At 32.0% G+C, this 27,895-nt stretch overlaps 3 protein-coding genes and 1 pseudogene across 4 annotated transcripts; 2 read left to right on the top strand and 2 right to left on the bottom strand.

The window, feature by feature from the left end:
* Positions 1-2,022: 2,022 nt before the first annotated feature.
* On the top strand, positions 2,023-3,233 carry LOC110662716 (BURP domain protein RD22-like; annotated as a pseudogene).
* Positions 3,234-5,430: 2,197 nt separating this feature from the next.
* On the bottom strand, positions 5,431-6,744 carry LOC110662651 (uncharacterized). The gene is made up of 2 exons (XM_021821690.2): positions 5,670-6,744; positions 5,431-5,590 (listed from the first exon to the last, which is right to left on the bottom strand). The coding sequence occupies exons 1-2, from the start codon at positions 5,992-5,994 to the stop codon at positions 5,568-5,570; spliced, it is 348 nt and encodes a 115-aa protein (XP_021677382.2). The 5' UTR covers positions 5,995-6,744; the 3' UTR covers positions 5,431-5,567.
* A 146-nt stretch (positions 6,745-6,890) lies between these two features.
* LOC110662693 (protein GAST1) lies at positions 6,891-8,571 on the bottom strand. The gene is made up of 4 exons (XM_021821771.2): positions 8,386-8,571; positions 8,192-8,248; positions 8,083-8,116; positions 6,891-7,273 (listed from the first exon to the last, which is right to left on the bottom strand). Exons 1-4 carry the CDS (start codon positions 8,554-8,556, stop codon positions 7,092-7,094), a joined length of 444 nt encoding a protein of 147 aa, XP_021677463.2. The 5' UTR covers positions 8,557-8,571; the 3' UTR covers positions 6,891-7,091.
* Positions 8,572-10,704: 2,133 nt separating this feature from the next.
* LOC110662692 (nuclear cap-binding protein subunit 1) lies at positions 10,705-26,383 on the top strand. Of its 2 annotated transcripts, none has more exons than XM_021821769.2 (19): positions 10,705-10,896; positions 11,119-11,178; positions 11,784-11,840; positions 13,215-13,286; positions 14,108-14,170; positions 14,662-14,838; positions 15,508-15,642; positions 15,866-15,932; positions 18,127-18,326; positions 19,099-19,169; positions 19,420-19,504; positions 21,217-21,285; positions 21,419-21,537; positions 22,311-22,449; positions 23,101-23,601; positions 23,796-24,095; positions 24,463-24,641; positions 24,819-24,930; positions 25,686-26,055. In XM_021821769.2, the coding sequence occupies exons 1-19, from the start codon at positions 10,813-10,815 to the stop codon at positions 25,740-25,742; spliced, it is 2,547 nt and encodes an 848-aa protein (XP_021677461.2). In that variant the 5' UTR covers positions 10,705-10,812; the 3' UTR covers positions 25,743-26,055. The 2 variants fall into 2 exon arrangements, with proteins under 2 accessions (XP_021677461.2, XP_021677460.2); XM_021821768.2 differs by lacking the exon at positions 25,686-26,055 and adding an exon at positions 26,139-26,383 and having other exon boundaries at positions 10,706-10,896.
* Positions 26,384-27,895: the final 1,512 nt, after the last annotated feature.

The raw sequence follows: 27,895 nt of genomic DNA, 5'->3' as shown, positions 1-27,895 counted from the left end.
ATTCTCTGTTAATGTCATTGAGATGCTTCACCAACGTGCTTTTCTTGCATAGTTCATATACGAATGACTAGATGTTCTGGAATTTTTTTAATGAAATTATATAATGGAATTTAGATTTATATAAAATGATAATTTAATATAATTATTTCGTGCAATTAATAATTAAAAAAATTTTACATTTATATTTTTTTTATTATAAAATTTAAAGTAAAAATAAATTATTTATATTTTGTCATAAACATATTTTATATAATATATAAAAATTAGTTAAATATACAATTTAAATCAATAGATTATTTTACTAATCAAATAAAAATTTAGAGGCTATATTATAATTTAATTTTAATTTTTTCAAATTTAATTTATTTTTTTATTATAATTATGATAATTAATTAAGATTCTATTATAATATAATACATTTACTTTGATTACAATTACGAATATCCTAATATCGTGTTTAGTAAGACCTAATCAAAGTTAGAATATAATCATCATTATATTACATATTTGATTATATTATTTGTTAATATAATAAAATAATAATTACATAATATAATTAATTATATTTAAAATAACATAATAATCATTACACATAAAAATATATATAATTATAATTATTTATTTTAATTTTTTAATTTATTATTAATGCTATCACCACACTATTATTATTCTGCTGTCACTACTATTATCATTACTATTCTTATTCCGTCACCACAGCCACCACCATCACCATCATATTACCACTATCGTTATCACCATCACTTAACCACACTACCATTAATATTATCTTATCTTGACGCTACTACCACTATTTAACCATGGCTATTACCACTACTTGATCACTACTACCACTTAATTACTATTCACTATAATCATTATAACTTATTATTAATTTTATAAATAAATTAAATATTAAAATAAAAATTATCATTACATTTTACTATTTATATTTTATTTTATAATTAAAAGTAATTATAATAAAATTATAATTTTAATTATATTATATAATTAATTATATTAAGTCATTATGCGCTATTAAAAGTTATTTAAAGAGCTAATTGGAAATTACCTCACTTTAAAAAAAAAAAACCATATTTATTAAACAGAATGTTAAGATTTAAAAATCTAAAGTCTCGTCATCCAATTGTTCCCAACTTGTCCATAACGTAAACATTTGTGATGTTTAGCAAGAAACGTAGGGTTCTAAAATTCTTTTCTCTTGGGAGTTGGGATCCACTTGTGGAGAAAACTAACATTCACAGTGGGGCATCCATGGAATCCGACAATTCTAAATTGATATTGTTGTTAGATATTGTTGTTTGAATTATTTTTCTTGTTATCTTAATTATTTTTGTAGGTCCGCAAAATTTTTATACATTTTATTTATAGTTTTATTATAACACTGTTTGTTTATTTATTTATTTAATTTTAGTAATCATTATGACATTATTCAATAATATAACTAACTACATAAAAATTAATTTTTTTATAAAATATATTAAACTTAGAAAACTCAGATTTGATTCTTCCCTCTCCTACATATATATAGTAAAAAAAAATTATAAATTATAATAATGATTCATTCTACAAGTGAGTTCAAATATAATTAATAAAACATATGGTGTGAGTTCAAATATAATTAATAAAACATATGGTGTTGATAGAATTAATAATTCACTTATAAATTTAATTAATAATAAAATTTATATATTTAATAGAAATGTATGGTGTTCTGAAATTAAGATGATGAATGATGAACAGAGTGTAGAGTGTAGGGAAGAAATTTATTGCACTAACTATTTTGGACAGGTGTATATATTTATACTGGAAGATCCTCTCTAACTTTCATTGCATCCACCTCTAGATTGATCTATCTCCCTTTCTCGTTGCACTGCTAAAATGGAGTTGCATCTTATTATTCCTACACTAGTTTTCTCAGTGTAGCATTATATTAATTATCTGATCTTATTTCTATTGTCATTTCTTTCAAACTTTAGCTTATTTCTTTGTTTTGGTAAGCTCTTTTTTGTTACGTAATATCATTCTATATAGCTCTCAATATGTATAAAAGAAACTAATTTCGTTTTTGTCAACATCCATCACGGCAGCTTGTGATGACAGGAACTGATGCTTCTCTGCCTGCTGAGGTGCATTGGAACTCTGTGTTATCAAACACACCTTTACCAAAAGCTTTGCAAGACCTTTTACACCCAGGTTAATTATATATAGTTTCAAATAGATATGCATGAGTTTCTCCCGCCTTAATTTCAAGGTTGTCGATACTGTATATACGTATATGTTCTCATTGATTTCAATTTGCAAGCAGATATCGGAAACGAACGCACTTCTCATGATACATTTCAACCTCCAAGTCGAGAGTTTGGAAGTTATACGACATGGCGAACTGGACACTCTGTTATCTCAAACACAACTATGTTATTGTTATACAACGATCTACATCCTGGCAAAAAAATGAGACTTCTGTTCACTAAATCACAAACAGAGTGAAATTCTTACCTCGTAAAGTGGCAGACTTGATACCCTTTTCAAGTGAAAAGTTGGCAGAAATTTTCACTCGGTTTTCAGTGAAAGCAGACTCAGTAGAAGCCAAAACAATGAAAGAAACGATTGACGAATGCGAGGCAACAAAAATTCCAGGAGAAGACAAATATTGTGCTACATCTTTAGAATCCTTAGTTGATTTCTCTGTTGCAAAGCTTGGGAAAAATGTTTCGGTATTCACTAACGAGGTTGAAGAAGAAAGCAAGGAGCAAGAGTTCACTGTTTTAATGGGAGTGAAGATGATGGGAGACTAACAGATTCTGTGTCATAAGGAGAGATATGTGTATGCTGTGTTCTATTGTCATAAAATCAACGCCACAAAGGTTTATATGGTTCCATTGATTGGAACTGATGGCAGCAAAGCTAAAGCATTGGTCATTTGCCATATGAATACATCAGCTTGGAGCCCCCAACACCCAGCTTTTCAACTCCTCAAAGTAAAACCAGGATCGCCAGTTTGTCACTTCCTTAACGATGACGCCCTTGTATGGGTTTCTACCTGAAGGATTCGAGGAGCACATAATTAACTAAAAAGCTCTGTAATTACGTTATTATGTGTTTGCTGTTATAGTTTCCTTTACTAACTACACCTTCATAGAAAAGCCTGGGAATATTATTATTAGCGGGATACTCTTTGTTCCGTGTGGCTGTTGTGTGTATGTAAAAACATAGGGCTTTTGACCAAAAAGGTGTAATGAAAACAAAATAATATAACAAAAATGATGCGTTCGAATATAATTATAAAAAATGGATGAATTATCGCTATTTATAATATATTCAAAATAGCGTCCATTTCTGTAAATAATAAATAATTAATTAAAAAAATTAAAGGTTAATTTTTAATTATTTATTTTATATTTTAAATAAAATATAAATATTATTTTAATAAATAAAATTATAATATATAATATTATATATTATAATATTTTTATTATAAATATTATTTTTAATTTCAAATTAAATTAAAATTTAATAAAATGAAAAATTAAAATTAAAAAAATAAATAATTAAAAAAATTTAAGAAAAGTTGAACGCTATTATAAAAAAATAAATAATTAAAAAGATTTAAAAAAAGTTGGACGCTACTTATAGTAGATCCAACTTTTCTTTAAATTTTTAATTATTTTATTTTATATTTTAAATAAAATATAAATATTATTTTAATAAATAAAAATATAATAATTAATATTATAATTTTTTTATTTTATTATAATATTTTTATTTTATAATAAAATAAAAAATTATAATATTAATTATTATAATTTTATTTATTAAAATAATATTTTTAATTTATTTAAAATATAAAATAATTAAAAATTTAAAAAAAGTTGGACGCCTACTATCATCTAACTTTTTTTAAATCTTTTTAATTATTTATTTTTTTAATTTTAATTTTTTATTTTATTAAATTTTAATTTAATTTTAAATTAAAAAATAATATTTATAATAAAAATATTATAATATATAATATTATATATTATAATTTTATTTATTAAAATAATATTTATATTTTATTTAAAATATAAAATAAAATAATTAAAAATTTAAAAAAAGGTTGAACGCTACTATAAGTAGCGTCCAACCTTTAAATTTTTTTAATTAATTTGTTATTATTTAAAAGAAAGTTGGACACTATTTTAAATATCAATATAACTCACCCATTTTTAATAATTATCTTCAAATGTATCATTTTTTAATATTATTTTATTTTCGATTACACCTTTTTTTGTCAAAAGCCCTAAAAACATATAAATAGCTTGTTTATGGAAAAGCATCATGTTATGTGCAAATTTGCCGACGTCATATGCGGAGACGTTAGACCATTTTTGTAGGGACGAGTTCGCAAAGATTCCAGTGGACCCGGTGAACCAAAAAAATAAAGAAGTTTAAACTAAAATGGACTCAGCCCAATGATAATCTTATGCTGATTCATGGGGCCCAAGATCATTTGAATGTTTTCCAGGTGGGATTGCTAAGCCTGATTCAATATTTCCCGACTTTACATTGTGCGGGACATATTATTTTTTATTAAAAAATAATTTATTTTTATATATTTATGTATTTAAAAATTATAATTTTAATATAAATATAAATATATTAGTAAAATTATTTTTAAAATATATTTTTAACTTATATTTTATGCTTTAATAAATAAATTTATAATATATAATAATAAATTAAATAAAAAAATTAAAAAAAAATCTCTGTGGAGAAACTTGCCTTCTCTGAGGAAATCTTCACCCAACCCTGAATTCTTATCAGTTCTCCTTTCAGCAGGCAAAAATTATCGAGTCTAATTCAATTTGTCCAAATCTAATCAATATTTCTCTATTTTGATATTGTGCGAACGGAAGGCCTCTCTCCGTCATGAATCTTGGTAACCCGCTGCCGCACCAATGTGCCAAGAGATTTTCTACAGCAATCATGTGGGCAACGGAGAATTAATTGAACATTCATTCAAGGAAGGTGCTTCGCTTGACGTAAAATATTACAATGGTCTCTTGGAGATTCCGAACTTCACCATTTCATAGCAGGACAGGATGCATAAAATTAAATATTAATTAATTAAAAAAAAAAACTCTCCGAAATCTTTACGTATTATAAAAATTTTAATAAATTAATTATCTCCTTGCATAAAGTTAAATTTTAATTTTGCTTTGAATGGATTTCAATCTAAACTCTGTCATCAATCAAAAGCCTACATATAGAAATCAAGATCTAAATTTGTCTCCCAAAGCCCACTGTTCTTCCATTTTTTAGGGTGTAAGCGAATAAGTATGTTTGATAAACATGAATGGTAAAATTAGCAAGAAAAGATCTAAATGTTTTTCTGGTAAGTGAATGATATAATTCAATAATTCGTATCCATTTTTCTGGTAAATGAGAGATACCCTTGTTATTAAATATTGAAAGCAATAACATATAAGAGACACATCAATTGACACAATTCAAAGTCTTAAAAATACATCCAAATGCCCTTTTGATAATGTTTCTAATATCTATCTTCATGCCCCTGGAACAGTGTAACCTGCGAAATAAAATGTGTAAACATTAGTGTCTATTAATCTACAAAAACAAAGAAAGAAAATATAATATAAACGACATACTTCCACATTTAGTTCCAGGAGAAACTTTCTTGCCGCATGTTTTAGCCACATAGAAGACCTTCTCCATGCTGATTAAATCTTCGATTTGCTTGGTAACAAGTGAGCAAACACATGGCACGTTGGCTTTCTTCACCACTGCACAACAATCCTTCGATGGTTTAACTATAGGTCCTTCTTTTTCAACAAAATCCTTACACTTCGTAGCAAGCCCTATAACATCTTTCTGACAGCTAATGGCTGAAGCTTGTTCACCGGAAATTAGTATTCCGGCTACTACTAACACAGCCAAAGCTACCCAACTCAACCTTGATCTAGAACTTTCCATATCTTGAATTTCTCCTGAAAGTTTTTGAGTTTTTGTTTATGCACACAGTAATCCAACATATACATGGTGATGTACATTTATATAGTGAATTGAAGTTATTATAATGGTTTTAGGGTTTAAAACACATAGATTAACGAGTCATGTTTGCTTGGGAATTTTGGAATGCACATTACTTCACGTTCAAACACTAATCAAGACAAATTATACATGTTAGCTTCACATGCATTAATCTTGGCCTTAGTGCCAACAATTCACATTGGTCACTGATTTTCTCTAGCTAGTTAAATTGAAAAGAGAAGGGTCTTGTGACATATTCTTGTCTTCATTGCTTATAAAATATTTTAATTTATTAATTATAATAAATTTCAAATTTAACAATTATCTTAAATGTTATATTAATATATGTTTAAGCTTTAGCTAGCATCTTTTATTATTATTCTTTTCATATAGTACAATTTGTATTTTTATTTTCATTATCTTTTCTAATTTAATTATCAACATATATTTAAAGTGACAAACAGACATCATTTCTCGTGCAAAATCTTGTGAGAATTTCGCATGCATATTACGTCAATACAAATTATCCATTTTTGTTAGCTTCACAAGGATTAATTTTGGCCTTGGTGCCTAATGCAAAGTGTCAAGTATAAATATATAGTTGCATTTCTTTGTGTTATCTTGATGAAAGAATATATTCTTAAACCTTTCATCCCTTACAGAATGTTTAATTTTACTTATAAATGGGTGATCCTTATTTACATTAGGCTTAAGCACAATATAAATAGAGGCCAATAGCCCAAACGTAGATTTCCATCAATATAGAAGCCAACTCGGCCAGGCCCACAAATAACAAAACCCTGGCAGAGAATGATCCATGCCCGAACCTGTGACCTGGATGAGGATAATAGATTTCTATTTATAGTCATTCACATAGGCTAACTGTATTCAACATAGGCCCAACAATTCAACTTCAAGCATACAAATTAAAAATTGGCGACAACAAGAAGCCCAGCCAAATTGAAACATGCTTAGGCAAGAATCAAATTATTACATTAGAATTAATGAAATGAAATTATAAAAAGTGATTGTTGGTTTGATCAGGGGCATTTGGGTCCTCCTTTCTTGGTCTTCCAGTTGTTGTAGCAAGGGCAATACTGTTTGTTCCCATAGGTTCCTGGAGGAACACACAGGCACTTTGCACAACACTTTTGACAGAAGAACATGCATGGTTTCTTGTATGCCGTCGCTGAGCATCTTGTAGTACACCGTGGCCCACACTCTGCAGTGCACGCCACAATTAATACTAGTTTTCAGCAGCTAGGAATTTAAAGGCTTCTGATGAATCATGCTAATTCATGGCAACATCCTAAATACAATTATTTCTTTTAAGACATAGAGTTTAATTGACAATTTATTTGATGATATGCATAACTGGGTTGAAAATAAATATTTCTAGATTAACCATATCATTTCAAATTTGAAAATGAATTTAAAATTAATTTTCAAAAATTAATATTTTAACTTGAAACTATTCATAATTTATAAAATACTTTATCTTTTTAGGGACTTGATAAATAATCAAAATGATTTATATTTCAAAATAACTCCATTTGGATTGAGGAAAAAACCAGGATACCATATCGAAAATAACTCAAACACAAACCCTTTATTTTGCTGGTTTTTCAATGGTGACTGCTAGGTTGAATCAACTCACAATCAAAATTTATGGCTTTGGTTTAAGATTTAGGGAGACTGAAAGAGGATTGTAAGGTTTTCATTGATTTCGATTTCAGTTTTGATTAAGTCTAACAGTTGAATGAAAAAAAAAAAAAACTGATTTTGGTCTAAAATTAGACAATCAATTGGTTTTCATATAATTTAAGACAATTAATCAATTCAATTTGATCAGTTTAATTAATTCAATTTCAATTATAGATAAAATTGACTCAATTTCAATTATGAATCTAACCATGATTGGGTCTATTTCCACCTCTAGCAATAGTAGGTTCGTGAAAGCTGGCCGGATACCATTTTATGGCAATAAGAGAAAATCTCGTCAGAAATGGGAAATCGAAAATGCGAACTCACCCTGTGGACGAAGGCTGCCTTGGGTGGCTCCATACTGCAATATCCATAAAAAAAATTAACATAATTAGACGCTTCATGAAGAGAAAACCATGAAAGAAAAAGCTCCTACCATTGCATGGTTGCCTTGTCCTTGCGGCTGAGAAACTGAGATTGGTGTGCTAAATGCCTGAAAAACCCAGTTGAAAGATAAATTACTTCTTCAAAAAGGTAAATTCTTGGTAAAGTCAAAAAATGGAAGAACTAGCTTCCTTATTAGGATAAGCAGGAGGAAGCAGAGTATACATATGGCAGATGTTATTATACCTGGTTTTCTTCTAGCAAAACAAGCATTAGCACGAAGCACAACGTGAAGATGCTTTGTAACTTATCCATTTCTCTTGAGAGCTGCAAACACAACATAAAGAAAAAGCGAGAAAGAGAAGGAGGGATGAGACGTTTCAATTTGTGAGGAGATATAGAAAGACTGGTGATCATGATGGTATTTATAGGCAGCCAGTTGCCTGATAATTATTCAAAATTGAAACTTATATATATTAAAAAAAAATAGCAAAGGAAGAGACAGGCCTTCAAATTCATTGAAAGAACACATGGGACTGTGGCACAGCTCATGTGCTTGCCATTATCAAAACCTTTTTCCATTATCCATTCATGTGATGTGTTAGCCATTAACTTAAAATTTAAATAAAGAAAAATTCAAGCATTCCTCTAAAACTAATTCAACGTAATTTCAAAACGTATTTTTTTTTTATAAAATATGATTATAATATTAATTAAATTTTAATTTTTAAAATAATAATAATAATAAATTCATTTTCTGAAATTGTGAATGAGTTTTAATTTAAATTAAATGAAAAATAAAAATGATAATAAAATAAATAATTTACACGAGAGGGCCACAGATGGTTAATGGTCAGACCGCAAGTGACAACTGGCACATATATGCTAAGAAACAATTGGGCCATGAAAGGTCCATTAGAACGTGCCAAACAAATGCCTTGTCTTATTCCAAGTGACGACCTTACACGTGCCTCGCTGACAGAAAGTACTGAGCACTCAGTACAAAACTGCCACTGCCACATCATACAATACCAGCCACAAGTGACAGCGTGACAAGTTTCCTCACACACAAAACTTGCTCTTGTTTTTTCTTTTCTTTTTCTTAATAATTTTATTTTATTATTGTTGTTATTATCTTTAACCGCAATTTCATTGCGTTAGAGCTCCAATGGGCAGATGTACGCAATTCAAGGCCTCAGCCTGAAAACAAAAGCCTCTATTCAATAAGCAAGCCCAAGAAAAGGTCGCAAGCCCTAAAACCTAATTTCCTAAACAACTCATTTGGAATGCACCACCAGCATCAGGTATTGCGCGAGAGTGACCTACCAAGCATCAGACGAGGAGAAACCTTTTGCTCAAAATTAATCAAGATCGAGCAACACCGGCCAAAACAAAGATAGAGATACCCTTCAACCAAGTCAAGTAAATCGACTCTATCAAACGAACACACATATCTTGAAGCCAAACAATTTGGGGTAGAGATAAGCAGGAGCCCTAGCATTTTATTCTCAGTTAGCCGTGGAGAGGCAACAATCACTAATTTCAATGTTGGCCCTTTAAATCCTCCGTGAAGTCTAATGCCAAAGCATCTCCTAAAATCAAAGGCTTTCCATGAGCACATGACAGAAACAGGATTACGAAATTGTAAGACGAAGCCAAGCTTTAATCCATGGCTTTTGTGATGCAAATCTACTCCAAAACCACCCTCACCAGGAAGAACTAAGACCTAGTAAATAAAACAATAAAAACCCAACTACAAACACTTCAAACGTGGAAAGGAAGGGCCTTAACCTAACCCGAGAAAAAGAAAACACCTTCCTTACCGGGAGCGTAAGGGAGGGCCGCGGGAATTAATGCTCGACTAAGTCTAGGAAACGAAAAGAGAATGAAAACTTTAGAATATTTTATATGTCAAAAATAATTATACATTTTAAGATAAAATTATTTTGTTAAACACTATTTAAAATTAATAATTAAAATTATAATTAAAAAAAATATAAATTAAAGTGAAATTTTTAATAATTATTATTATTTTAGTGAATTAAAATGTCAAATTTTGATTAAATGTTATCGAGTCGTTAATTTATGTGTATGTATGTGCATGTGTGGAGACGATTCATTCTTTAAAAGAATAATAATGATTTGCCCTTTATTATTTAAAGGCTAATTACGTTGAAATTAATTTTATGAATACATTTTATTGCATATTAATCATTTATTTGATCCACAATCTTATTTAAATTTATTCAACATTGTTATTTAAGCTGATATTGAAAAAATATTTTAAATGTATTAATTGGACGTTGTTAAAAATTAATTTTAAGTTAAATTTAATATAATTTAATGCTGTTATTAATAAATAATTAAATATTTTTTGAAAATTATTTTTTCAGCATCATTTAAAATAACATATATTTTAAAAATAAGTCGGAACCACAGTCTCAAACAGCCCTATAGCAAAAAGATTAAAGAGGGCCGAAAGACCATTTGAAGTGGAACCACCCTGGCCCTGTTATTTATGGGCATCTCGAGTCACTCTCTTCATGCGTTCAGCTGCATTTCGTTTAATTTACGGGCGGGCCTGTTTGCCATCAAACTCTACAAATCCCTCCCATTTCTTCTACTGTATATGCTCTGTTTCTCCCTGGGAAGATTCCGTTAATTACAGCAAGAATGAGTAGCTGGAGAAGTCTTCTTCTTCGAATAGGCGACAAGTGCCCTGAGTATGGCACCAGCTCCGACTTCAAAGAACACATTGTATATATTCCTCTCTCTCTCTGTCTCTCTTTCTTTATATAATATATATATATGCATCGGTGCATGTGTGTTCTTATAAAACCCTAGGCTGCAGAGCTGTCTTAAATTATGCTCTGTTTTGCTATTCAGGGATTTTGGTTGTCTAATAATTAATTTGGAGTCTGTATCACGAGTACACTGCTTGTGACTCTTGAGTTTGATTTTTTGCTTTGGAATTTGCAGGAAACGTGTTTTGGTGTTCTTCGGCGAGAGTTGGAGCACTCTGCAAATGATATTTTACCTGTAAAGCTTAATTGTTTTTCTTTTTTAAGTGCATAATATGCACTCGTATACTTTGAAAAGTTACATATCTTTGGTTGATTGACATTGCATCTCGTGGCTGCAGGCCACACTAGAAATTTTGGAAAAAGGAAATAACTTTTATATGTACCATTTACTCATGACTGCATAGTTTACCAGTAGTTTGAATTTATAATACATATATTTTTATGAATTATCGTTTATATATCAATTTCGAGTGTTCAAGGGCCTCTGAACTGAAATGATGAAATTCATCATTGGTAATTAGAATATTCCCAAAACTTCAATTTCATATTAGGTGCAGGACACATGAGTGAAAGTGGATGGAATTAGGTGCTTTGTGCAAACCCTAATTCTCTTCTGGTTCTATTTTTACCAGTTCTATTCTCAACTTTAGGTTTTATGTTTGTATGCACACTGTGATTTCCTGGAGGTTGTTTTTGAGTCTGATGTGCTTTTTTCCCTCCTTATGCATTTGTGTCCATTATTGTGAATGAGGAAACGTTTGTTAATAGTCTTTCTTCAATGCATTATATTTTTTCTGTTAGGCACTTGATGTGGTATTTACTTTATTTCTTTACTTACAGTTCCTTCTCCAGTGTGCAGAACAATTGCCTCACAAGATTCCTTTGTATGGGACAGTGGTACTGGACTTTTACTTCCAGATGGTTTCTTTTCATCTCAATGCATGATCTGCTGATGGTTCATTTTTCAGTGCTGTGCCTATATGTATGCACATAAAAAATGTGTGTGTTTATGCATACAAAAACATGTATACACATGTATTTTTGCATATTTTTTATGTCCTTATATGTATAATTGTATGTTTGGATTTTTTTTTTCGGATGAGCAATGGGCTGTTTAGCTAGTGTTGTGCTGGAACTACAAGCATGGATCTGAGATTGTATGTGTCCTTAAAATAGCAGAATAAAAATTTCCTCTTTTGCACAACGCACACGAAAGGGTTTACAGAGAATAGACAAATGACATTTTGTGGAAACTGATAGAGGGAAAATTCAAGTAGCCTGTGCAGGACCACAGCGTTGCAAAATCCTGTAGGAAAATTTGCAAAATTATATTAAAGAATGACCAAGCTATTTGATATTGTTCTCGTTAATTGTGCATCTCATAAAGGTTGCTTGTTTGTTGTTGTTTTCTTTAGTTAGCCATTTCTTTGTTGTTCCTTCCTTAAATAAAAATGACCATCTTAGGTTTTGTTTGTTATCATTATACAGTTTATATATTGTTCCTATATATAATAACTATATACACCACTTAATAAATTATTATTTTTTTCTATATAGCCCTTATTTATACTCTTAAATAATGGTGGCAGTGCTGGTGGGGGCATCAATGACAGTGGGGTGGTGGTGGCTGTTATAGTGATGAGGTAGGGGGGTGGTAACAATGGAGTGGTGGTGGTGGTGATAGTGATTGCGGGGTAGTGGTGGAGGTAGTGATGTTGGTGGGATGACAATGGCAGTGTGGTGGTGGTGCTGCTACTGGCAGTGGCAATGAAATGGTAGCAGTGGGGTAGTGGCTGTGGTAGATATGATAGGGTGTTGGAGGGTGACTGGCATTGCGGTGCTGGTGGTAGCAGAGGTAGGGGTGAGGGTGGCTGTGGAGGTAATGGTGGTGTTGGTAGCAATGATAGGGTGGTGGAGGGGTGACAATCCTGGTAGCAGTTGCAACTTTGAAGGAGGTGGTAGCGAGCTGGTGGCTGCAGTGGTGGTGGTGACAATGGTGATGGTGGTTGTGGTGGTGGTGATATTTGCTGAAAAATACCCACAAAAATCCCATAAACAAAGATTTGTGATTTCTTAGAACATGTTTTTTAGTTTATTAAATGGTTTTGAAGTTCTAAAAAAAATTGAAATACTTTTAAGCCAACATTCTGTTTTGTGCATTATCTTGTGAGCTGCCCTCTTTCAACTGGACTTCTCATAAATTGAATATTCTTCTGCACATATAATGACTCCAGTTACTTATTCTTTTGTTTCTATGTCTGTTCTTCGCAGGTTGGCCTATTGAACTTAGAAAATGAGGACTTCGTTCGGAAAATACTGGAGAATACTCAAACTAATTTCCAGGTGAGTGAGTAGTCCCAGCCTGACTAGGTTGCAAGTTAGCTTCCAAAACTTGTTTTACGGCTTGGAGTTCCCTCTTTTGACATGTGAACCTGATAAATTAAGTATGAAATACTGCTTTGAAAATATTCTATGCTTGGATGCAATACCTTTGTTTTCTGTAACATTTGGTCTCATATTTTTATGCCATGCTTTATTTTATATTGATTGTTGCTACAATTTAGGAAAATTTTAGAAGTGTTTTGTGACCGAGGTTTGTCTGGAGCACAACAGACCTCCCTGAGAGTTCTGTTGGACTCCTTATTTAGAGAGAATATTTGATTCTGGTTGATAAATAATCATGCTTGAGCTTGGAGGTTGATTTGATTTTTATTGGTTCCATTTCTAGTAGTTTTGTAGCCAAAAGGCATGCTAAAAAAAGTGCAGTCATGGCTTCATGCAAGTCCACTTTTCTTATAGTTATACTTGTGCGATAATTATGATTTTTTCTGCTCTTTAAGTGATAGCTCTGTTTACCTGATATTCATTTAAACAGTTAGAAAGACTCTCTTGTTGATGTCAAGTAGCATCAAATAGAGAAAATTCATTTGCCTGGGTGAGAGGTGAGAGCGATTAGCCAATTATAGTACACGGCAGGTTGTGTTAATGCTCGTTGGAGATTTGTAGTTTTGCTAATTCAATGCAAAAGTTCTATTGATGTATATGATTATCCCTAGGTATCTTAGAATTATAAATGCTATGATAATTTAACTTTTTAGTTCTTGTTCTTATTTGAGTATATTGCTCACTGTTTTTACTGATGCATTGTCTGGATAACATTTCAGGATGCCTTGGATTCTGAAAATTGCGATAGGATTCGCATTTTGATGCGCTTTCTTACTGCAATGGTGCGTCATTTTTATCGTTGCTATTTGGTGATTCTGAGCTGAGCTATTGATAATTGGTATATGGTAAAATTTAAGCTTTCGTGGGGGATTATAATGGTGCATTTCAAGGCAGAATTTGGAGAACCTTTTGTGATTCATTAGTTGTGAATATTTGGGGAAAGAAAAGAAATTGGATGGAACTGATATTTGATTGTTTGATACTGTTTTTTTTTCTATTATTAATTGCAGATAGTTAGATGTAGAAGAATTGCTCGCTTTGCTGATTTATCCTAGTTTTATACAAATTAAAAAAAAAATCTAACAGAGAAATTTATCTAATTTTCTCACTTGTAAAGAAGGTGGAAGGAGTATCAGCCTGTGAATAAGTTACTTCTCATTTCCAATTTTTTGCTTATTGCTATATGTTATATTAGAAGTAACTTTTCTAATCCCTAAAATCCAATATTCTCTTTTTGATAGGGAACTTGGTAATTTGTTCATTTTGTTTATAGATGTGCAGTAAAGTTCTCCAACCAGCTTCTTTGGTGGTTGTCTTTGAAACCTTATTGTCATCTGCTGCCACAACAGTGGATGAGGAGAAAGGAAATCCCTCCTGGCAAGCACGTGGAGACTTTTATGTAACTTGCATTTTATCCTGTCTACCATGGGGAGGATTAGAATTTGTTGAGGTAATGCGTCTCTAGGTATTTTGCAATTTTTTTTATGAATTGGTTTCATCATTTGTAGTTAGTTTAGACATTTCTTGCAGCATAGTTTGTTCTTATTATGCATTATTGTTATTTATAGTTTACATTTTCATATTATTACATTCTCAACGGTGCTTGTATCTCTGTTTCATGTGTATTTGTATTTAAATGAAGATCACCGGTTCCTTGTGAAATGCTTACTTTTTGGTGTCACAAAAACTCATTTTTTCTTTAGAGTTCTTGTGAAGTTTATGTAAGTTGGAAATCTTTTTTTTATTTTATTTTTTATTTTTTTATTTTTTTTTTATCTCCAATAAAAACGTGGAATCTAAATTGGTGAGTTATGTATGAATCTAAGTATCAGTTCCATCTTCACTCTGGATCCTATAGACTATGGGAATAAAAACTTAATTGTGTGAGTAAATTCTGCTTGGCCTTATTGAAAGGTCTTTGGCTCTGTGTCTTTCATGTTGCAGAAGAATTGAATGTGTTCTTTGTTTGCCTTCTTATGAGGTCGATTTTCTTTCTTTCTTTCTTTCTTGCTTTTATTTTTATATGCTCTTCTGTTATGTTATCAATTTTAAGTGTTCTCTCTTTCTCTCTCTTTCCATATTCCATTTGCTAACTGGCTTCTATGGCATTTATATGCAGCAAGTTCCTGAGGAGATTGAGAGAGTCATGGTTGGAATCGAAGCCTATTTGAGCATTAGAAGACATAATTCTGACACTGGTTTATCTTTTTTTGAGGAGTATGATGATGAATCTGGGAAAGATGCTTCTGAAAAGGTATCACTTTATTTAGAACTTTATGTTTTGGGATTTTAGTTGCTTTCAAAGATGGAGCATGCCTTGTGAAATCAAAAAGACAAGGTAAATTTGCAAAATGCTATCTCCTTTATTGCAAATTCATTATTTCAGTATACAACCTGGGTCATCCAACAGCTTTTTTATTATTTATATTACATTTGCAGATTTTTTTCTTAACATTTTCCATCATTGTTTTCTTCAGGACTTCTTGGAAGATTTATGGGATAGGATACAGGTTCTATCCAGCAATGGATGGAAGGTTGATAGTGGTAACTATTTTTTAGCTTCTTTTTTTCCCCTCATCATTTTGCTTCTCTTTTGCAGCTATAATTTGCTTTGTCTGATATGGGCAACTAAAGCATTTATATTCTTGCGGTAATAATTGTGAGATATATTGTCATTTTGGATGATATGGAATGTACAAATAACAAACATCTGTTCTGCTAATTATGTGTTTCCTTGTATCGTGAATTTTAAACTTATGTTGGAAACGTTATATTTATAGCATAATGGATTTAAGAAAGAATGTGAATACAGAATGCGAATTCTAAGTTTTTTTGAGAAATCTTAGGTTGCGCTTGGATAGATAGTTATTTGAGATGAAAATATTTGAATTTGATATATTAGTTTTGGCTTAAAGCTCAATTACATCTTTGTACTTATTGGGAAAGTTCAATTTAGCCTATTTTCAACTTTTTGTCCAATTTAGCCTAGAAGTTTCAATTTAAGCTCAATTTAGCCCAAAAATCAAGAAATTGAGCTTCTTGATTTTTGGGATTAAATTAAGAAATTAATAAATTTATTTCTAAAATTAAAAAATTGAACTTCTTAATTTTTTATTTAAATTAAGAAATTTAGCCCATAAATTTTTATTTTTGGGTTAAATTGAGCTTAAATTGAAATTTTTGGGCTAATTTGGATAAAAAGTTGAAAATAGGCTAAATTGAACTTCTCCGATAAGTACAGAGACTAAATTGAACATTTTGCCTATTAGTTTTTGATGTTTATAATATATTGATTGTCTTGGTTGGTTTAATTAATTAATTCACTGAATGGAGATTGAATTCAATGATTGTGGATCATAATTTCTTTGAGCGTTTGGTTGGGTGCATTCATCAAATGGAGACCATATGCACTCTTTAAGATTAGGGATGATATGGAATGTACAAATAACAAACATCTGTTCTGCTAATTATGTGTTTCCTTGTATCGTGAATTTTAAACTTATGTTGGAAACGTTATATTTATAGCATAATGGATTTAAGAAAGAATGTGAACACAGAATGCGAATTCTAAGTTTTTTTGAGAAATCTTAGGTTGCGCTTGGATAGATAGTTATTTGAGATGAAAATATTTGAATTTGATATATTAGTTATGGCTTAAAGCTCAATTACACCTTTGTACTTATTGGGAAAGTTCAATTTAGCCTATTTTCAACTTTTTGTCCAATTTAGCCTAGAAGTTTCAATTTAAGCTCAATTTAGCCCAAAAATCAAGAAATTGAGCTTCTTGATTTTTGGGATTAAATTAAGAAATTAATAAATTTATTTCTAAAATTAAAAAATTGAACTTCTTAATTTTTTATTTAAATTAAGAAATTTAGCTCATAAATTTTTATTTTTGGGTTAAATTGAGCTTAAATTGAAATTTTTGGGCTAATTTGGATAAAAAGTTGAAAATAGGCTAAATTGAACTTCTCCGATAAGTAGAGAGACTAAATTGAACATTTTGCCTATTAGTTTTTGATGTTTATAATATATTGATTGTCTTGGTTGGTTTAATTAATTAATTCACTGAATGGAGATTGAATTCAATGATTGTGGATCATAATTTCTTTGAGCGTTTGGTTGGGTGCATTCATCAAATGGAGACCATATGCACTCTTTAAGATTAGGGGTATGTTCCTCTCCTCCCCAAACCGAAAAAACAAAAAAAGAAATAAAGAAATGAACTAAAATGTCTGACTAAATATTCTACAATTTTAATTCTCCCTAACCCAATGGAGCCCATAGAATTATGGGATTTGGTACTTTGGATCAGCGATTTTTCCTGTCTAATCCAGTGGTTGCTGTCAATTGTAAGCATTCAGAGAATGGAACAAAATTGTGAAATGCTTACTGCATGGTGGTTCGTTTCTTTTATTATGTGCATGCCTACTTGCATGCATGTCCTGCCTCACATTTTTTGCTTATTGCTGAAAAGCTTTTGCTGTGTTGGTGGAAACTTTATCTATAAAGTTGGTTAATGCCACTTTGTCATGATTCAAATAGATTTGAACAGATAGAATTTGTTAACTGATATTTTAATATAAGAATTTGTGAAATTTTGTAAAATTTTTATTTTATGTGGTCTACGTAAATGTTTAATTTTATTTGTTTTGTTTTTAGTATGTTTCATAATGATTGTTTTCCGTTAGCATATAATTTCATTGCTTCATCCATGTGCTGCATTTTTACGTTCTAGTTCCGCGACCTCACCTCCCATTCGAAGCTCAGCTGGTTGCTGGAAAGTCTCATGAATTTGGGCCCATCAATGCTCCAGACCAACCGGAGCCCCTTTCACAACTTGCTGGGGTACTATATGGTAAACAGAAGCACCATGCAGAGTTAAAATACTGTCAGCGGATACACAGGCTTAATATATTTCCTGCAAGTAAAACTGAGGTAGTTTGCTACTTCGATTGTTGATGCTCTTATTGAGTGCCGGTGGACGGACAATTTCTTTCGTCATGTTTATAACTGTTGTACGCAATCTTATTTTTTCTGAACCTATGGGTTTTGTCATATATGAACTGTTATTGTGTATGAAATTTAGATTTCTATCAAACCTTTTCTTAATTCCCATGACTTTTCATTGTAAATTAATTAATTTGATGTCATGAAATTATAGGGATGACCTCCTGATGGGAAATGGACTTGTCCTTTGTTAAACTTTAACCTCTCCTGTACTTTGGTATCTTTCTTTTTATTTGTTTAATTGGACATTTTTCTCAAAATGTTGGTGTGATTATTGAGCGAAGAGTGAAGGTGGCTTTTTGTGAGGCCTGACATCTATTGATGAGTCTTTAAGTCTTTGTTCTGAACTTCATCTCCAGTAACATTAGCTAAGCCATTGGCTTCGTCCTCCCTGCTATAGTATGTTTTCTAATTCGTGAAGTACAAATTCTAGAATAATTTCTCTCCCCAACCCCCTTCTCCCTTTAATATATCAGCTCTTCTCTTCCTGCAATTGAGGACAGTTGAATATGTTGGCTGCTGGTGAGAAATTCATTGTTTCATTTTTTTTTTATTTCCCAAACCAAAGCATCTCTCTTTCCTTTTCTGCACATTTTTTATGGTTTTTATCTCTCGGCATTGATTGGTATTTGGTCCCTTGGTATTTTGTTATTCTTTTAATCTGTATTTGTTCCTATTCATTCTTTTGTTTTGTTAACAGGATATGGAACCTATAGATCGTTTCATCATGGAAGAGTATTTATTGGATGTGCTTTTGTTCCTCAATGGCTGGTTTGTAATACGATAACCCATCACTACTGCATTATTTATACTCTGTGCTTTAGTTTCTTTAATTAATATTAGAATGATTAGGCTTTCTTGTGGTTGAATGCACTGAATCAACTTAATGTTGTTTTTCTTTTTCTTTGGCTTCTATTTCATTTATGTTGTTAAGCCATGCCCATCAACCTCAGTTCTGTTGAATCTTTTCTGGATTTTAGCTTTTATAGTTATTTTTTTTCCTTGGTTCGTGCAAAGCTAGTCGAAAGGAATGTGCTTCATGCATGGTTGGCCTGCCTGTGCCCTTCCGATATGAGTATCTTATGGCGGAGACTATATTTTCTCAGGTAAGATCTAGTAGCTGTTTGTTCACAAAATTTTCTATATTTAGATGCTTTTGCTATATCTTGTGAAATAGCTTTATTTTCCTGCTTTCCATCGTTCTGTGGCATCTTGGTGGTTATGCTGCTAAGTGCTTAGTAATTGTTTTTCAGGTAATCTAGAATGAGTTTGGCTCCTTTCTGGTGAACCAAACCCTTGGTATATAGCAGATGAGTGCCATGTCAATATGTCATGTTATTATTTTCACCAGTTTTGATGTTCCTTTTTGTATCTTCTCAACTCCTCACTCAAATGTTCATTATGAACATTGCCTAAATCAACTTGATAGTTTGGCAAAAGTTGTGATGATTTTGAAATGTTGATATTGGAACTAAATAAAATTTACTTTAGCAGAACTTTTTCAGAATACGGTTTGCATCTTCTGATCTTCATCATGTGTATCGTGTTTAACAAAATAATTAAACAAGCACCTTACCTGCACCATTCTTATATGGATAAATTCTTATGCCTTTCAAAAAACCTCAAAAAACAATGCTAAAAGGATTGTGCTTTGTTAGGAAAAAATGGTAAGAGAGGAAAGAAAATGGAATTATAGAGGCTGAAAGAGGGAGAAGATACCTTTCTCCTCTTGTGTGGGAAGGGAAGAGAAAAAGGGGGTGGAGAAGTAAGAGAATTTTTTTTTTTTTAATTCAAATTACTATAAGGCCCTTCTCTTTTTTTAGTGAAAGAATTAATATATAGGACAAATTCGTATTTCATTAGTTTCACCCATTTCACCTCAAATCGGCTTTGAATTGTTTGATGGGCCCAGACAACAACTCTCTTGCCCATTTTTCTCTTCTTTCCATTCTCACTTTTCCAATCCAGAGAAAGTGGGATATTCTCCCATTTTCTCCTTCCCTTATTCTCTCCCTTCATTTTCTCACCCCTTTCCAAACAGGCTCTTTATGTTCCTGAGAAGGAGAAGGGAAAAAACTAAAAGAATAGGAGGTGGAGGAGGAGAAATCAGAGCTGTCAGTCAATTCAAAATTCTAACCAGATTGAAATGCGTAAACATGGTTGTTTACCAGTCTATTTTAAGTTTTGTAAGTGCACAATTGAAGATCAATTGAGATAATTTCATAATAATGTTAAGTAAGGCAGGTCTCACTTGATTTTTGGTCTTTATTAATGACCGTGGAGATATCTCTATTTTGTAAAATTTATTTGGAGAGCTGCTTTTGTCTGATGCCCAGTTGAGGACTTTGGAATAGGGGATAGTTTTTGCTATCTGGTCAATAAAACATATTATGCAAAAAAAAAAAAAAAAAAAAAGTGGCTAGAAAGGGGTTATTAGTTGATATTTACAATGGAAAATGGTGGCCTCTACCCAACTTGGCCTATTTAAGCATTTACATTCTCTCATCTCTAAATAGGTTGAAAAACAAAGCATATGATGTATTCATCTTTTCTTATTCTTCCCTTTCTTTTGTTTTTGATCTATTTTTTCAATTGTCCGTTAAAGTGGTGGAATTGTGGAAATAGTACTCATGGCAAGCAAAAGGCCTGAACTTCTTTGCTTGACGTGTATACTTAGATTTTAGTATTTATCTTTTTTCTTATTCTTTAGTTAATAAATACAGCTTGAACATTTTTTTTTATTTGCATGTTAATCTGGGTGATTTAACTGAGAATATCTCATGAAACAAATATCTGCAATTCGGCATTGTTCTTGCAGTTACTTTTGTTACCTCAACCCCCATTCAAGCCAATATATTATACACTGGTTATTATGGATCTCTGTAAGGTAAATGGATGCTATTAGTTGAATTATTTTTCCTTTTATCTTTTGAAATGTAATGTTTGAGATGTAAAAAAAATCTGTACTAATAAGTCCAGTATTTCGTAAAAGCTTTCTGATGATGAGTTATGATTGTTAGGCTCTTCCAGGGGCTTTTCCTGCAGTTGTTGCAGGTGCAGTTCGTGCACTTTTTGAGAAAATAGCTGATTTAGATATGGAGTGTCGAACACGGCTCATCCTTTGGTTTTCACACCATCTGTAAGTCAATGTGTTAGATTTTTAAATTTTTTGGAAAATAAACATATTAACAAACCGAGAATAACTTAACTTAGATGGTCCATCCTAAACCTTGGCCAATAGGCCAACCCCATACATCCAACCTAGGACAAAAAAAGCTAAGTGAAAAAACCTAGTAAAAGAACATCATCCATAACAAAAGCAGAAAGAAAATTAGGGAGATCATCCCAAACAATAAGGCTAGCATGACATAAAGAAGCCCTAGCTAAGCTGTGGACAACCTTATTGGCTTGCCTTCTAACCCTAGAAAGAGAGAAACCCAACCCCTGTTGTGAAAAGAGCAAATATAAAATGAGTATTTCTTTTTCTTCTTCTTCTTCTTCTTCTTCTTGTTCTTCTTCTTGTAGATGATAGTGGATGCAAGGTTGGGAAGGAAAAACCCTTTTTGAACTCAATCGTGGATTCAAGAACACTAACAATTTCATTTTTGACATTCCAATCTGTATTTGGAAACATGATAGCTTGCATACTTGTGTATGTACGTGTGCATGCATGTATATGTGCTTGTGTGTGTGTGTGTGTGTGTGTGTGTGTGTGTGTGAGAGAGAGAGAGAGAGAGAGAGAGAGAGAGAGAGGTTTTCATAATTTGGTTAGGAACAAGTTTCAGCAATGTTGAATTTCCAATCATGTTCAGAATCATGACATTTTGTACTATAGATATTGCCGCTATAATATCTAGATTTGTCTTTTAGGTTGGTTTTTTTACATTTAATAATGGCTTCCTGATGTTGCAGGTCAAACTTTCAATTCATTTGGCCATGGGAAGAATGGGCTTATGTCTTAGACCTTCCTAAGTGGGCTCCACAGCGTGTGTTTGTTCAAGAGGTTTTGGAGAGAGAAGTCCGTCTATCATACTGGGACAAAGTTAAGCAGGTAATAGGTGATGCTAAAAGTTCTTAGAGTTCACAAGTTTGTGAAAGTTGTTCTATAATTCACTCTCAAGATTTAGAATTTGGCCATGGTTTATGTTCTTATATGCTCTATATTTTCAAAAGGTTTAAAATCCACCCTCGATATGTATTTCTGTCACATATGGATTGCAACTTGGTGTTTGCTTTTTATACCAATGAATAGTAGATAACCAAGAGCTGTAAATACAACCACCTTTAACATCAGCAATTAATCTAACAGCTAATTCTAGCCTGTTACTGCTATTCCTGATGCTATGCTTTCTAATTTTTATCTTATTGAATGTACTTTTGAATTTCTTTTGTTTCACACTGTGTCCACAATACTGATATCTGAAAATCTTAAGAAATGGTACAAAACGGAATCTCTGTGTGTGTGTGTGTGTGTGTGTGTGTGTGTGTGTATATTGTGAAGATGGAATGTATGCTGGGAAGGAGGAATGAAATTTTGCCAAAAAAAAAAAAAAAGAAGAAGAAGAAGAATAAATAAAAGTGAATCTCTCTCTCTCTCTCTCTCTCTCTCTCTATCTATCTTTTTTTTTAATTAAAAAAAACTTGTTGCTGGTATGGTGCTGTTATCATTTGACATATCCCCTCACACTATCTGTCTATATAGAGCATTGAGAATGCACCTGCTTTAGAGGAGTTGCTTCCACCAAAGGGTGGTCCAAACTTCAAATACAGTTTGGAAGAAGGCAAAGAAAGAACTGAACAACATGCACTTTCTGCAGAACTCATCACCAAGGTTAAGGGAAGGCAAACTGCCCGAGAAATCATCTCATGGGTAGAAGAAAGTGTGTTTCCCCATCATGGTTTGGAAGCTGCACTTACAGTGGTTGTGCAAACTCTTATTGACATCGGGTCTAAAAGTTTCACTCATTTAATTACCGTTTTGGAGAGATATGGCCAAGTCATTGCACGTATATGTCATGATCAAGATAAGCAGATCATGCTGATAGCTGAAGTGAGTTCCTATTGGAAGAACAATGCCCAAATGACAGCTATTACAATTGACAGAATGATGGGTTATCGGCTTATATCTAATTTAGCTATTCTGAGATGGGTCTTCTCTCCAGCAAACACTGAGCAATTTCATATATCTGATCATCCATGGGAGGTATATCACAGCAATTCTTTTCACATTGTTATTTGCACTCAAAACACAAAGTCACCTAAGCTTGCTACCATCTTATCTTACTTCTGTGACTACTTTGTCTTACCAACAGTGCTTTGAATACTCTGTAGCAGTTCTTTAAGAACTTTCTAAATTTTCCATTTTTCATTTCTTCCTTCCTTTTGCTTCCTTTTCAGGTTCTTAGAAATGCCATCAGTAAGACTTACAATCGTATATCTGATTTAAGGAAAGAGATCTTGACTCTCAAGAAGAGTGTTGTATCAGCAGAAGACGCTGCAGCCAAGGCTAAAGCTGAGTTAGATGCTGCTGAATCAAAGCTCACTCTGGTGGATGGTGAACCTGTGCTTGGTGAAAATCCTGCAAAGATGAAGCCCATAAAATCAAATGCTGAAAAAACAAAAGAAGAGGAGATATCCGTGCGTGATTCTTTGGAGGCCAAGGAGGCTCTGCTTGCTCGAGCCCTTGATGAAAATGAGGTGATTGCTATAAGAATTAGTTGCAATATCCTCTCTCTCTCTCTCTCTCTCTCTCTCTCCTCCTTTATTCAATTGTTAATGGTGTTTCATATCATATTTATATCATATCACATTAAATTGTGAAGATAATGAAGCATGTTGCATGATCTAAGTTTGTCCCTAGCTATAAATTTCTGTGGAAACATCTCTAGTTGGCGAGTCTTCCTTGCTTTAGATCATATTACTGTGGGGAAATACTATATTTTGCATGATAAATTGATTTCTATATGTATAACACTGCTAAAATACTTTATCAGTTAGATATTCCCATTTTCATGCTTATTAAGGCTTTGTATGTTGCTAGTCCTGACAATGATTGCATATACAGGCATTGTTCCTCTCATTATACAAAAACTTCTCAAATGTGCTAATGGAACGCCTGCCTGATGCATCTAAAGCTCAAACCTTGGGGGCATTGAAATCAATTCAAGCAGATGAAATGATTGTTGACCTTGATGAATCATCTGAAATGGAAGTGGATAATGAGAATGGAAGACCCAAAAAAAGGTGACCTTTCTCCCCTCCCTGGCTCTGTATCTTACCTTCTTTATTTCTCTCTCTCTCTCTCTCTCTCTCTCTCTCTCTCTCTTCTTCTTCTTCTTCTTCTTCTTCTTCTTTTGGCGTGAGTTTTCGTTGTATGATACTCAACTGTGCATTAACCTTATTTTTTCTGAACTCTGGCAGTCAGTCCAATGGTGAGAAGGCAAGTAATGTCTATAAAGTAGGTGACAAGGAACAGTGGTGTTTGTCAACTCTAGGCTATGTCAAGGCCTTCTCAAGGCAATATGCTTCGGAGGTAAATATTATTGCAGAAACTAAGTGGCAGGCATAATTTAGCATATTTACTGAGCGGTAACCAATTTAACAATCACTCTTGACGTGGACTTTATGTTGAAGTTCCTGTAGTTTTCTGTTCATCTATTTTACCTTGATTTAAGATACCTGTGTCACAGAATCCCTGAGTTAGGGTTCTGCTTTAGAGAATAAGAAGAAAGGAGACGAGAAAGTAGAAGAAATAGGGATGAGAAGTAGAAGAAAGGAGATGAGAAAATAGAAAAAGTAGGAATGAGAAGTAGAGAGAAAGAGAGAATTAGAGAAGAATTATCGCATTATTGAATTCTTCAGTGCCCCCAATCATTTACAATGCTCCCTATTTATGCAATATATCCTCCTATACAATCAGTTTCAATGCTTCCTATTTATACAATATATTCTCCTACACATTCCCACAGCTCCTGTTCTCCTTATTATCATAACAACCTAGCTTAGGAAAAACTTCTTCTGCTTTGGATTCCTTGGTCCTTGTTCCTTTCTATGTGGGGTATCATTGCCAATCATCCTGGCAACAACCTATGACACTGCCAAACGGTCTGTAGAGGAGCTTGACAGTTATTTGCCTAGACAATTTAGAAATCAGCAGTGATCATGTTGGGTGTTCTTGAAGAGTATCTATGTTTTCAATTAGGCTTATGGAAAACATAATTAATTGATATTAATGTGTTTCTAGAACTTTATTCCCCATTTTAAAGTAGTTATATTTTCACAATGCAGTGGAAGTGTGGAACTGGATGGAAGCTGCAGCACAATAAACAAGTAGAGCATAAATAATTTGTTTATCTTACACTTGAAGCCTCCTTGTTCATGCCTATTTCCACCCTTCTATCCCAATTTTATTTTCCAATATTCAAGATTTATTAGTAATTAATTTCTAAAAGGAGGAGATCTTTGGTTGCACACACATAAGCTTTGATAGCATTTATAAATATTGCTGGTCTTACCTTTTAAAATTGTCTGGGACTAAAAGGTACTCGCTGAAGTGGTTTCAATGAACTGCGCCATTAGTTTTGTCCCACTGATTGTGTTTAGCATCCTCAAAATTTTCATTTTCCATTAATTTAAAAAGCGAACAAAAAGAATTGAGTAGACGTATTTCATCAAATACAATGTGCTTCATGATGGAGATTTATGTTTCTGACATGCATGCCTGTACCATGTGTCTCGCAGATATGGCCTCACATAGAGAAGTTAGATGCAGAGGTATTTTCTGAAAATGCGCATCCTCTTTTCTTGAAAGCAGTTTATTCTGGTTTGCGTCGACCCGTCATTGAGACGTCATCAAGCTAAATTATGTTGTACCTACCTTATTCCATGTTAACATCATTTTTTCCCCTCTTTTATTACTCAAAATTTGTTGATGTATATGAATAAACAAATTGTTTAGCATCGATGTTTAGGGTGAGTTAAGCTGATTTATGTGTTTTTTTTTTTCTTTGATTTATTATCTGGTACTTTCGTAAGCAAGGTAAAATTCAGAAGCTAACGAAACCTATAAATCTTTTTATTCGAGGGTTTATCAATTTTCTTTACACCATATTTGATATATGTTAGGAAGTCTTAAAAATGTTTATTTTCTAATTTACTAAAGCGACTAGTAGACAATTTTTTTTTTTTCTTTAAAGTCTCTAAAATATTCACTTTTTTCAAATATTTAATTATAAAAATATAAAACTTTTAAGATACTTTATTTGAAAATTTCTTACTTTATTCTTTCTCTTTATAAAAAAAAATGTTAGTATAATCGAGTGTTATCAATGGTAGGCGCTTTTGATTATGATACTCATGCTCCCGGCCCCTCATTAGTCTTCAGGTTTTGCTCGCTTTGCCTGTCGCCAAGGATCGTGCTTTGCCCATTTTTCTTCTTTTTCTCCTAACTGTTCTCTCACGCATTTTTCTGCCCATGGCACCAGTTTCTTCGACTTTTTAGGTTTTGTTTGGTACGTTTGATATTGCTGTTGAATTTATCATTAAAAAAATATTTTATAAATATATTAATTAAAAAATATTTAAAATTAATTGAAAATTAAATCTGGAATATTTTAATTATAAAATTTTACTATAATTAATTTTTTTCAAATTATTTTTAATCATATTTAAAATGATGTTTTTCAAATTTAATTCTAGCAACAGCCTTCTTGTCTTTCCTTTCACCCTTTTGCTTAGCTTAAATAAGGCCATTTTGTCCGGATTTAGAGAGTTTTCTCTTTAGATTTCGGGTTTCTCCCCCGCGCCCTCCTCTTTTGAAAGGCTTTTGGATCTAATCTTCTATGAGGTTCTAGTGTTTATGGGTTAGAGCTTCTCCATAGAGCTTTCATACAGTTTGGTGAGGACTGCTTCGGTCCTCTTGTATGAAGATCGGTGACTCTTTGGCCACAAGATGGAGAAACTTATATGTGTAAATCCTCTTTTTTTAGTATTTAAGATGAGGAGCATTCTTAGTTTTTACATCTCAAAATTATGCTTTTATTATTATTATTATTATTATTATTATTATTATTATTATTTCTCTGAGCTATTCAAAAGTGACACTCTATCACGTTTAAATCTAGTGTATTTAGGATAAAAAATTTTAAAATAATAAAAAAAAATAAATAAAACATATACTTGTCAAATTCCTCTAAAATTAAAGAGTTGTAAGTTTACGTTCTTGTACATGATTAACCTGGCTGATGTATTAAATTAAATAATTACTAGTAAATTCTCTTGCTATTATACTAATTTTCTTTGTTACATATAAGTATCTCTTCAAACTCAAGCTTAATAGCTGGGCTGTCCCATCATAAACAATGATTAGTTACCCCCTAATTTAGTTATTATTCTTTTCTACCCATTAATGTAAGCTTACTTTTATTTTCATATAAAATAAGAAAATAAATTAATATAATTAAAGCATTAAATTTTCTTTATTTTTTTCTAATATGGTT

The sequence above is a fragment of the Hevea brasiliensis genome, chromosome 17, assembly GCF_030052815.1.
Source record: "Hevea brasiliensis isolate MT/VB/25A 57/8 chromosome 17, ASM3005281v1, whole genome shotgun sequence".
Classification (NCBI taxonomy): Eukaryota; Viridiplantae; Streptophyta; class Magnoliopsida; order Malpighiales; family Euphorbiaceae; genus Hevea; species Hevea brasiliensis.
This window is presented reverse-complemented; position numbering and strand designations above follow the sequence as displayed.